General features: G+C 35.5%; 1 protein-coding gene across 1 annotated transcript; it reads left to right on the forward strand.

The window, feature by feature from the left end:
- The first annotated feature begins 541 nt into the window (after nucleotides 1-541).
- On the forward strand, nucleotides 542-6,751 carry FGL2 (fibrinogen like 2). The gene is made up of 2 exons (XM_009641376.2): nucleotides 542-1,197; nucleotides 3,922-6,751. Exons 1-2 carry the CDS (start codon nucleotides 576-578, stop codon nucleotides 4,626-4,628), a joined length of 1,329 nt encoding a protein of 442 aa, XP_009639671.1. The 5' UTR covers nucleotides 542-575; the 3' UTR covers nucleotides 4,629-6,751.
- Nucleotides 6,752-12,934: the final 6,183 nt, after the last annotated feature.

The following is a 12,934-nucleotide window of genomic DNA, read 5'->3' on the forward strand; positions in this document are numbered from 1 at the left end:
ATGTTTGGAACCAAAACTACATGTGTGTTTCAGCATGCTTTGGAGTTTAAATCATTTTCATTAACACATCTATTCAGTTTAAAAAAGTTTTAGGAAGAAGAGGACTGAGTGTCAGTGAAGCTATTGCTGTGATAAACCTCAAACTGGGAAAGGGGCTGTTTTTCACCTTTTCCACCTGCTGTGGTAAAACTATCATCTGGTTTTCAAAAGCAGTTTTAGAACACTCAAATGTTAAGAAACAGATGTTAGAAGACTACTATAACACAGAGCAAAGTGATTTTTTTCCCCCAAAAGAAAATCCATGTACAACAAGGAATGAAATTAAACCGTGTAAGTAATCAGTGCACATGCATCTCATCATTACTAGCTCGGAGTCAGGAATGCTCACTGAAATGTGCTACTCCTGCAAGCACTACCTCCTTTGCTCTGCTGTTAAACCCTCGTGATGCAAGCACTCCCACCCATTTCTGAGAACAGTGTAGGCAGGCTGATAACTCACAGACAGGCTTCAAGCTGCCCTTATAAAGTTGTTCCACTTTTGCATACTTCCTCATACCGTTAGTTTCTCTGCAAAGATGAAGCTGTTCATTTACTTAGTCTTGCTGAAGACAGCTCTCCTTGCTTTAACAAATGTCTTTGCAGTTGTTTTAGAAGATGAAGAGGATGCTAAAGAAAGAAAAGTTACTGAGACTTGTCCTATAAAGCTGAAAACTAATCGGAAATGTGATGAAGGAGAGGATTGTCCGTATCAGATAAATCTGCCTCCGATGACCATCCAGTTACCCAAAGAATTCAGACTGCTTGAGAAGACTCTCAAAGAAGTACAGACCCTTAAAGAAGCAGTAAACAAGCTGAAGAAATGCTGCCAAGATTGCAAGCTGCAGGCAGATGACAACCAAGAAAGAGACAGTAGTAATGAATTCCTGCTACCTAATGCAGAAACTCCAGAAGAAACCAGCAAAATCCAAGATAACAGAGTAAAGGAACTGCAAAGCAAAGTTAACAGAATGGCAACCAGCTTAAAAAATGCAAAGAGCCAGATTCAGACACTGCAGGGTCGTTTAGAGAAGATGAGCCTCATAAATATGAACAATGTAGAACATTATGTTGACAGCAAAGTTGCTAATTTGACGTTCGCTGTGAACAGCCTTGATAACAAATGTTCTTCTAAGTGTCCAGCAATGCAACCAAGACCCGGTATGTAACCTGTTAATTCTTACTGCCTGTGTAAGCTTTCTGTGCATTTTACAAATATTAGGTAAACAATTTGAAATATATTTTAACCAAATAGTTGTGTTATTATTCACAAGTATTTGCTCTTTCAGTGTTTATTTATACTCCTGTAAAACATTTCATTTGCCACTAGAGGGTTACTGAGAGCTGCAGGTGCTCAGTTCCTACTAGAATTGGACTTTATTATGGGATTTAGAACATGAATTTTCAAAGGATTTTTTTTTTTGTAATTCAATTAGTAAACATGAAAAATTAACTTTATTTGACCCCCCCTACTACCTTTCATTAAGGCTATTAAACATCAGTGAACTACATGTATTTTCTCCTTGGATGAGAAGGGGTAAATTTTCTCTATCTGTGCCTTAGAAAACTGCATGGCTTTTTTTTCAATGTGAAACTGCAATTATTCTGAAAAGGTCTTCAAGACATTATTAAACATCAAGTGAATCTTTTAAAATGTTTAGTTTTTATCTGAAAGGCTCAGCTAAAAAAGCTTAGCAGTACTTCTCAAGTGGGTAACGTATGCACCATCATTTTAATACTAAACACTTAGCATGAATCTAATATATAAGCAATATAAAACAGAAAACAGATGTTATCATTGACAAATACTTTTTCCTTTACTTTTTCCTTGTCCTAATTAAAATCAAGAAATAGAACTAAGAATTTCTTTCTAACGTTGACTGTTATTAAGGGAAGATTGAGATGGTTTTTAAAGTCATAAAGTTTTTATATCACATATAAGAATCTTTGAAAACAAATATTCACTAGATTGTCAGTGTATTCTGGCACTTAGATATCATACACATGGAAATAGGGCTCTGTAGATACAAAGCAGAGAAAGATCAGGCTGCATTACAGTTTTTAAGCCTCTTGCTTAGCATTCAAGTTTAAAATAAAACTGTTCTGCCTACCCATATTGAAAATTGAAAGCTCTGCAGACGGCACAGTGTATGTACAGCTGAAATTCTTGAAAGTGTGAAAAGAGCAAATGAATAATAATAAAGGCAGTGCTTTTACTGTGTCAACAATCAGCTTAAATCACATATAAATCAATTACTTTAATCCAGATATAGAATATTCACAAATAGGATGAGTGATATTTGGTATATTGATAAAGGGCAATGAATCAAACTGAAGTACATTGCTTCATAATAGACAATTAATTTTAGATATTTCTCACATTTCTTACTGAAATGTTGGGTACTGTTAATAGCATATGATCATGTAGATATTCCTTATATTTTACAGCAACTGATGCAAAAAGTGTTTGTAGCAGCAATATATACATTATGAAAACTAGCAAGGATAACAGCTGCATCTTTTGCCTATACAGGAGCTATCCCTGCATCCACTGAAAGTAATAGCAAAACTTCATTTAAATATGCGTTGACTTCCATTATAAAAGCATTTCATCTGAAATGTATATTATCTGTCAGTATCTGCTCTGAAACTTAGTCCACCAAAAAGCTTACACAGAGTACAGTGAAATAAAGGAGAATCTCTTGTGGATTTAGATTTGGCTTTTAAGCCTTTGATTCCTATACTTTGTACTTTCATAGACATCCAGTTTTCCATACTAGCAAGCAAGGAGTCCCGAGTCTTATTCCCTGCTACAGCCTGAGAACACTCTTCCCTTTCAAGAAGTAGTTTAATTGTTCGATTTTTTCTAGGAAAAATATGCGACTCAGGCCTGCAAATGAACATGCCCATAAATTAAAATATGCAATAGGAATAAACTTATGGTTTTGACTCCTAACTCAGAATTTCCCAGAGCTCTCTGTATGAATCACTTAAGAAAATGGAATTGTAATATCGTGCTGTTGAACACAGTGTCATTACTGGATGACATTGTGGATAGGATCAAAAATGGATTTTCACTCTGCAGGAAAAACCTGGGGGTATTTTTCTTCTGAATAAAATACATCACCCATTGGTAGGAAAATCTGCATTAATGGTAGATGCTAAAACTTTTCCATACTGTAAAGCCAGCATTGTCACCTAAACAGGAAAGCACCATCACTTTTCTAGCTTCATCTTTCTAGGAATCACAGTGTTACTACAATAGATGAGACAATTTTATCACTTTTTTCCTGCTTCCTAAAGTACAGTCAACATTAACACACGAAACATTCCTAACGTTGTTATGTTCTGTATCAAATGATGTCAACTGAACAACAGCCAGGTTAAAGTCATTTCCATATGGACAAAGTTTTTTCTCTGTCATACTGCCAGATGGAGATTTAAACTATAGACAGGGTGTGATGGTATCCATTTAAACACAAAAAGCAGCAAGTGTGTAAACACGAAGCACGAGAAATATGGACTGAAGAAATCAGGCTGAATTTACGGAGGTAATGAAGGGATAAATAGAAGAGTAGAGAAATGGAGAAAAGGGAAAGCAGACAATCAAAATGCCCCTATATTAGGCAGCTTTGATACAAAAAGTCATATAAACGGGGGTTTTATTTGGACAGCTATCTGATGCAGAGATCCTAGGTGGCATCTATTATTGAGTAAACCTGATGGAAAACTGTTTCACCGTAGAACTGAAATTGCTGTAACCCATTTTCCTCTGTAGAAGTCTCTCCAGTCCAGGTTCTGTATGCCACATCAGACTGGGTAAAAATTTTGTTTGTTTTTAAATTGAAATTATGTTTATACTAACACTATCTGTTCTTCCACCAGTTATACAAATAATGCAGAGAGACTGTGCTGATCATTACATGGCAGGCAGAAGGAGTAATGGAATCTACAGGATTAGCCCTGACCCCAAAAATGATAGCTTTGAAGTTTACTGTGACATGCAAACACGTGGAGGTGGCTGGACAGTGCTGCAACGGCGTCAGGATGGTAGCACTAACTTTAACAGAACCTGGAATGACTATAAGAATGGCTTTGGAAACCTCAGCAGGGAGTTTTGGTTGGGGAATGACAAAATCCACCTCCTGACAAAGAGCCAGGAAATGCAACTGAGAATTGAACTTGAAGATTTCAATGGCATCAGAGAGTACGCGAAATACGAACACTTCTATGTGGCCAACGAATATCTAAAGTACCGCCTAAGTGTTCACGGCTATAGTGGCACAGCGGGAGATGCCCTTCACTACAGCAGGCATTACAACCACGATCAAAAGTTCTTTACAACTCCGGACAAGGACAACGATAGGTATCCTTCAGGAAACTGTGGAGCATACTACAGCTCTGGCTGGTGGTTTGATGCGTGCTTGTCTGCCAACCTCAATGGCAAGTACTACCACAAGAAATACAAAGGTGTTCGCAATGGCATTTTCTGGGGTACATGGCATGGTATTTCTGATGATATTCCCAATGGATATAGGCAAGCCTTTAAATCAGTAAAAATCATGATCAGACCCAAAACTTTTGTGCAGTAATTCTATACCTTTCTCTTAACTAGTTTGCAGCTGGATTGCACTCAAAATCATACTTACTCAGTATTATACTCAGAATACAAGTATTCAGTTATGTTTGGCATAAAATAGTTTTAGACAAAAGAGCATACTTGCACATAAATTTTTAGAGGTGGTTTGACCCATATAATATATTAAAACCAGCATGAATGTTTCTGAATAGTTATTGCTAAAAATTAGCACAGATTAAGTCTTGGTATCATTATGTAAATATTCTAAACATTGCTTTTGGTGCTTTTACTGACTGTGATATACCAGATTTTATGATTTAAAACTTTTAAATGGTCTTCCACAAATTGTGTCTGAATGAACACCTACATTTTAACCTGAAAATAACTCATAGGTATAACTGATACATAAATTTGTCAACACTTAGGATGAAAATTAGTCTCTCTGAAGCAGTCTGACTTTTTGTATCATCTATCCTTCATGGCTTCAAAGGTATACCACGGCAATATCAATATAAATTAGGAAATGTACTAGAAATTATTATGTTTAAAGAACTAGGAAACAGAGGGCGACATGGTTTGCCCAACAACACAAAAAAAGCCTCGAAGAAAACTCAGAAAATGAAGATGATTCCTCAAATCTTACCCCCTTTATCAAAGATTGCTCAAAGAAGTTGGTGAAGGAATTTAATAAAAGCAAGTGGAAATAATGTAGCGAGCATGTAATGAAAGATAACATTTCTTGCTTGTTTTGGTTCCTCCATTCAAGCTCAAGGTCCTGTTTGTCACCTGTGGGAGAAAGGAGCCGTTATATAGCTTATTGCACATTTACATAGGCAGGTAGACAGGTAGGAAGAAGACACATGAAGAAGAATCCATGTCTTTGCATTAATGCCTCTAAACATATGCAAAAAGAGTTTCCAGCACCATTTTGCTTTCTCCTGAATCTTTTAGGTAAGCCGAATGTTCTAAGATGACTCTTGTCGAGACTCAAGCTCTAAGTACTTCTCACTCCAGGTACCATTAGACCATAACATTATAAGAAAGTTTATAAATATTTTGTAAGATCCTAAAAGATTGTGTTCTCCCCATTTTCTGAGTACCCTGTTGTGTAGCCACAGAAACATGAACAACACACTGGCAATTATAAACAGAAAGGAGAATATGTGAAAGACTTTTTCCTTCTAAAATGTAACAAATCAAATTTTCAAAAACTTCGGGAAGCGTAAATTAGAGATACTGCTATTAAAGCTCATGTTGTAGGTAGCAAGCACAAATTTGACTACCCATCATCTATTGCCCACCCTTGAAAGGGCATGTCTCTGTAATTACAGTGACTAACATTCTGAGCGGAGATGCATTTTATTTTTGCAAGAGGCTATTTTGCTATATTGCTTACGTCAATCTTGAGATGAGGATAAGCTATACTAAGACTGTATTTCTTTACCAGTTAAAGTGTGGTCTTTGCTGGCCTAGCCTTTCTGGTTAAGAGAGACACACCAAAAAAAGAAAAAGTATACACCTGACCTAATACTTTACAACTATGACCTTTACTGTTTTTAAAATGATAATGAGAACTATAATGATTATGCAAATGAGCAACAGTGGTAATTACTAAATTGTAAAATATTAATATATAGTTTAAGGAAGTAAATACTTTGAAGGATATTTCAGTGTGTAGTGTAATTTGGGTTATTTTATTTCAATTTTAAAGAGTAATGGAAAATTTTGGTTGCAAGATGTATAATCTTTGCTTGAGAACACATTTTGAAGCTGTATTTATTTTGGGATAAAAAACTATTGTCTAAACAAAAAAAAAAGCAACTTATGAAGTATTGGTTAGAGAGCAAATATCTAATTGCATATGATTACATTTAATCATTTTGCATAAAATGCACAATTTGCTCCTATTCATTACATGGTAACTAGCTAAGTATGACTTACAGTACCTACAAGCTTCTACTTGAAAATGTCTTTTTCCTGCTAAGTTGTTAGAAGAGACTGTCCTTTGTTCTTATCCTGTTTAAAAGAAACTTTGTAAAATGCAGAAAATTTAACAGGATAAGCAAATGTGACCTAATACCACCTACAAAAGCCTTGTCTGATGTCTTGAAAAAAAGAAAAAAAGAAAAAAAGAAAGAAAGAAGTGTAATGTTGTTACAGAAATCTGAGTATTACCTGCCTGGAACTGTTGTAGCTGAATCTCCATCAATGTGTACTAGTTTTACAAAGTGTAACTCCAACTACTTGTTGCAAGCATTATTTTTGTTTTTCCTTGGTGTAATAAAAAGTTGCACTGTTAAAGCTGTACTACTGTCAGAGATGTTTATGGGGACTATCAAAAAATTCTCATAAATTGTTTTATTGATTTTCTGTAAAAATTGAAGTGATAAGAAAACACAGGTAACTTCAGATGATCAACAAAGACGACTCTGTGGTGTGCCAGGAGAATAAATGCTAGTAACAATAGTTCAGAAGAGATGTGTTTTATGACACTTCAGCTGCCAGATAATACCAACGGCTGAAATCTCAGACATCTTTTTGAAACTATTCATAGTTTGGAAGAGAAAAAAAGTCATTGCCCAATCCAGAGTTTACACAACCTGTACCTTTAACATGAAAGAGGAGAAGCAAACTCGTCTGTTTTATTACACACAACCTTTCAGATCACATGCATTTCATCAAAGCATGTGAACAGAAATAATGCCCCAAATTAAAGCATACAATTTTTTATACAAACAAAAGCATTTTGTCTCTGCTTCAGGCTTAATAATCCAAAATGTGTCTTTCAATTTACAGGAAACGTCTATGTAACACTGATTAGCATATCAAAACACTTGTGGTTTTGATCTTGCTAAAATTTAAATTGCAAATTTTAGTAAAGAAGATTACTAACAGCGGATTTGCTAGCAAAATTCCTATGGGTTGTTTCCAAAAAAAAAAAGGCACAAACCCATCTGTTCAATGTGGTCAGCCAAGCGGTCTGTAATGTCTTGGCTTTCTATGCATTGCTTAAACAACAAAAAAAAAAATCAGAAAAAATAAATCAGAGACGAAATGAAAAGCAGGTCTGAAAACAATTATTTTTTTTTCCTCCCCTTTTTTATGCAAATATCTGTTTCCTTAAAGGTGGTTTTTGGGAAACAATGCAGTCAAACTCAGAGTGAGAGGCAGAGAACAGGTAGTTTGACAATTTGGTGGAAAATAAACTGGCATTTATGTGATTATTTTCAAAAGAAATTAAGATGGTTCTCAATCCATACCTAGAAAACCACGTTTATAACTTAAACCAAAATCAACCAAAAAAAGGTGCCAAATTTACTTAGCTTCTATGAATTACATACCATAGAAAAAACAAAACAGGAAGGATGTGACTTCAAGATTTCATAGAGAAAAAAGATAAGAACTAAATACTGGTCTACCAAGAAAGAGATTTTAAATATGTTTATAAATGTATTCTGTGTTCTTTTTTTTTAGGAGATAAGAAAAAAATGATATGGTATATATGGGCCTGAAAGCATTGACATAAGTTCCAAAGAAAAATGGCTGAGCAATACCATCCATGGGTCCCGCTAAATGCAATCATTCCAGTTACTAAACTGATCTCTTTCATTCACAGCTTACTTTTATGGAATTATAATACTTCTGCCAGAAGTTAATTTGGCCATGACCATCAATGGTAACCAAAACCAGAAAACCATGTTTTAAGATGATGTATCGAATCCAACCCTCACACAAGTCATGAGAACAGGATATGAATATTATTTTTTAAGTCCTTATTCATCTATTTTTCTGATCTCAGTAAAAAACCAATCAGTTTGGAAAATAAAAACTGGAAAAAGTATCCCTAATCACCTAATTGTGTTCATATAATCAAGACAAACCGTAAGTCTGATTAATACTGCACTTCTACTGAAATAGTACACCAACATTTAGAATGACACAGTAGAAAATAATATATTTTACACACTTATTTTTAAGCAATTACATGGAGTCACTGATTTTTATGGAGAGATAGGATCCACTTTGACAAACAGAAATTCTCATTTCTGTCTTTAGACAGAATATAAAAGCCCCTCTGCTTACCTCTGCAGCTCAACCTCTATATGCTAAACCCAAAGATAAGGATTCTTATGCAAATCTTTAAGGATCTGTTCATTAAGGAGTATCTGCACACAGGTTTTTTGAAGAAGGAAACCAGAAATCACCTTTTTAACATTTAAAGTAACCTATCTGTGCAACAGATGATTCTCCACTACTGGACATTTTTATTGACTGTATGTTTGGTTACCATTGCTCTTGCTTCCTCACCATGCGGTTGTGCTGACATAAACATCATAGGCCAAACTGACCCACAGTTTTACTACAAGATTGTCCTATTTTGGAATATCAGATCTCAAATATGTATTATGGGTGAGAAAAGGTGAAGAGGGAGACAGCTTTGGTACATAAGACAGCAATACACTTGTCTTTTTAAGTCTCACAAGTCTCAGAAATTGTTGAGAAAAGGCCAAAATGCAAGACGATGCTGCAATTAAAGATTATTCCTTCTCCTAGTCTCGCAGCTTTAGGGAGCTGTGTTTCCTCTGTGTGGCATGAAATCTGCGCTTGAGTTTATAACAGCACAGAAGAAACCACACATCATAAACGCTTTCAAACGCGCTTTTCAGAAATGAACAGAGATACCTCCTGCTTTGTGATAACATGAACACATGCAGCAGGTTCCTGGCCGTGTTTCCTTACCATGTCACCTGCAGGCGGTAAAAGGAATGTCTCAATAGAAAGAGCGTATTACGCTGGCTCTATTGCCACTCCTGCTGTTTAAAGGCATCTGTAAATTCACCCCACTCTTCTACAGTTTTTTACAGGAGTTATCACCAACTGGAAGAACCAACTTATTGACAACAACCAATCTGTTTAACATTCACTATGCAAACTATTGCTTGCTTCCTGAAAACTGTTGCAAATCCCCCTAGACTCCAGCTTACAGACACATTATCATCCCTAGCTGGCTCCCCAGGTGACCCTATCAGCAGTTAAAAAAGGTTTATTTAATTAGCAGTCAGATTTCTATGAGTGGAGGTGGAGGCAATATCTGTCTTTGCTGTCTGTGGCAACATATTTATACAGCTTTTTTGCTGTGCCAGGAGGCTTTGAAGCATATAACATGGATTGTGCCAGGATCAGCTTAAGTTCAAAAATGTTGTTTGCATTCAACAGCTCTGTTAAGATTTTTACATCTTTGATAGAGCACATACGTGTTTGGAGAGTACTGAAAAAAATTAGCCACTGCTATGGTTACCATGCAAAAATATACTGATGATCATACTTTATAAGAGTGGAAAGCACACTACAGTATGTACAGATAAATAGAAATTAAATTGGTGCTCATATTAAAAAAAATAAAATTTCTTAGTCTACCAAGCTCACTTTTCTAGGAAATGTTTCATTTAAAGATGTATCGACATTTTTTTTTAAAAAGGGAAGTTGTGTACACCTACCATTTAACCTAAGTTAGGAGAGAATTAAAAACAGCTTGTTAGCAAAAGAAATTGGAAAAGGCTCTATTTTCTAGAGAGGCATTGTTAGACATCAGAATGCCATTGAAGCAATACATGAAACACTGATTCTTAGTATTTATATTTGAAAGCTGTAGCCAACCTTTATATGACTTCCTCTTCTTTCCTGCAGCACAGATGAGAAAAAAGAGAAAAATGAAAAGTACCTTTCCCTCCTTAAACCACATTCAAACACTGAGCATATGCATCATTCCATGTCTTTAAAGCTCTTCCAGCTAGCAGATCCACATGAATCAGTGTCAGATCAGCAGAAGCAAAATTTGCTTGAGAATTCTCTGTCACTATACTGTTCATTTTTTTGTAAACATGAAGATTTTTCTCTGTTTCCAGTAGAACCATGATTTCGGTTTACATCTTTATTAGTTCAACCACTCTTGGCAGTCAGGGGTAAGAAGTTCACTAATCTCAGGACTCCAGGTTTCAACATAATCATGAAAAATACTCATTAAAGATTCTTTCTGCATCCTGATGGATGGTGGCAATAGGATACCTGGACACCAGCAAAAAGAAATGTAGCGTGATAGTGACAATTTCTGTCAAAAAAAAGCAGTGCAAATGAAAGATTTTGTGCTGGTATCAGATAGCGGGCACAATCCATTTTATCTTTATAAGATACAGAGTGCAACAGTCTGCATTAGATCAGTCAGAGAAATCTCCCAAAAGAGTTAGTGCTTCTGCAGGTTTAGATTTAGCACATAAATGGACGATGTTCATTAGCAGAAAGGGATTACTGTGGTACCTCCCAAACAAGGTGAACCTGACTGAATCAGGTAAATAGTAAAGCACTTCTCATTCACAAGTACACTATTTTACAGAATTAATAGCTCCCTCAGAGTGTCCACTACAATGTCACGCAAGATAAATGTTGCAGAATCCTTTTTCTGGTATTGTTTTAAAAATAGGTGTATACACTAGAGTGAAGTAACATCTTTCTAACCCAAGAACATACCAACAAAAGGAAGAGAAAGAAAAAGCACAGCATAGAAAAGCTCAGAGACATCACTCTTGAGTAAAGCCTAACAAGAACAGCTAATATAATACTAACTGAAAAAGACCTCGAACTGGGAGAAGCTATCCTCCCACCATTTGACTTCTCCAAAATTCAATACATTTTTTGCTGCCTTTTAAGAATCAAATTACACATACGTGGTCTACAATGCACTAAATTCAAAATGAAAACAGCATAGTGTATTGCATCTTAATGTAGCATTTATCCAAGTAATATATATATTTCATCACACAAGTACTGGACTATGTAGTTTTCCATAACAGTTATTAACATGATGCACATTGATTTATTCCTAATGGCGTACATTAGAAGAAAACAGGATATGAGGAAAGATTCACAAGTCAAGAAATTCAATTAGAAGTTCAAGGGCGTAACAACAAAGACTAAAAGAAGTGGAAAGTTCATTTTGTGAATGTATGAAAGTCCTCTAACCAACAGCAGTGGAAGTACTGAGTTAGGCCTATATCAACTTGGTAATAAACAGAAACAGTTAGTGAAAATAAGTAAGTCATGATGGACTGAGTGGCTTTTGTTCAAACCTCTGTCCAGTTTTCAATATTTTTACCTATCTCACAAGGCTAAACAATGTTACTATGCATTGTTAAAAATGAAGGAGAGAGAGTGTGCGTGTTTGAATTCTTGCTATTTATATGCTTGACTATCTGCTGTTTACATGAGAAAAGCAATACTGGCTTGACTGGAAGGTTTACTGCTAGAAGGGATATATCTGTTCTCAGACAAATCTTATAATATCAAAAGAAGTCCCTTCTGATAAGTATTTGCTGCTGTGCAGGCATAAATGACTTGCCAGTAAACCAGAGATAATATGGTACAATTCTGCTTCTGTGGAAAAATCCTGAAAGCTATTCCAAGAAGCTGAAGCCAGTGTCAATGCAACAACCTCCATGGTGACCGAAGTCATGTATTTATCTCTGAATTATGTATAAAGTTCAACAAAGGAAAACAAACACGTCAGTGGAAGAGAAGAAAAGTGAATAAGTGATGAAAAGACAAATTGACCGTAAAGCACAAGTACAAACTGTTAAAAATTATGGTAAGAATAAATGAGTCATCATTCCCTTTTAAAAATTGACAAAATGACCGAAAGACCTCATTTATGAAATCGCATACAAATTGCTTACTTTGGTTTTCCAGTGCACATTTTTTTTCCTGAGTTGGGAACAACTTCTAATACCAAGGTTACCCTATATTTCCCATCAATGGTTTACAATGTTAACAGAGTTAAACAAGTTGACTTTAAATTTGACGTGCAGAATAACCTCTCTGGAAAGATTTTTTGGAGGGAAAACACCTCATCCAAATGATCTGATCATTTTCTAGAGTAAGTCTAGAAAAATAAGTTTTCAACATGATTAAAAAAAAAAGGAAAACAAAGCAGAAACTTAGACTATATTTTAGAATGTTATACCATTTAGTTTTATTTTATTTGGGGAAGGGTAGGGGGTAAAGATATCTTGTACTAGGCATATGCTTCTTGTTGACATAGCAAAAATTTTACCACAACTGAAAATCTATAGAAAAAGTATGGGAGCAGCTGGAAAATAAAGTACTCCCCAAAGTGCAGTTTCCATACTTTCAGTAGACAGGAGGATTTCTGTAAGGTGGGAGGTCAACTCTCTTTGAGACTTGAGCTGTCCTGGACTTTTGCACCTGCCTTGGACTGAGAAGAAAGGGGTTTTGTGCTATAACAATACTGGAAGCTGTGGGCTCACC

This window comes from Egretta garzetta, unplaced genomic scaffold (genome assembly GCF_000687185.1).
Source record: "Egretta garzetta isolate BGI_Z169 unplaced genomic scaffold, ASM68718v1 scaffold156, whole genome shotgun sequence".
NCBI classification, from domain to species: Eukaryota; Metazoa; Chordata; class Aves; order Pelecaniformes; family Ardeidae; genus Egretta; species Egretta garzetta.

Bases quoted from the DNA above. Each gene is read 5' to 3' on its own strand.
- FGL2 (XM_009641376.2), top strand. From the start codon at position 576: ATGAAGCTGTTCATTTACTTAGTCTTGCTGAAGACAGCTCTCCTTGCT. The intron at 1,198-3,921 runs GTATGTAACCTG...TTCTTCCACCAG, and splicing joins AGCAATGCAACCAAGACCCG to TTATACAAATAATGCAGAGA.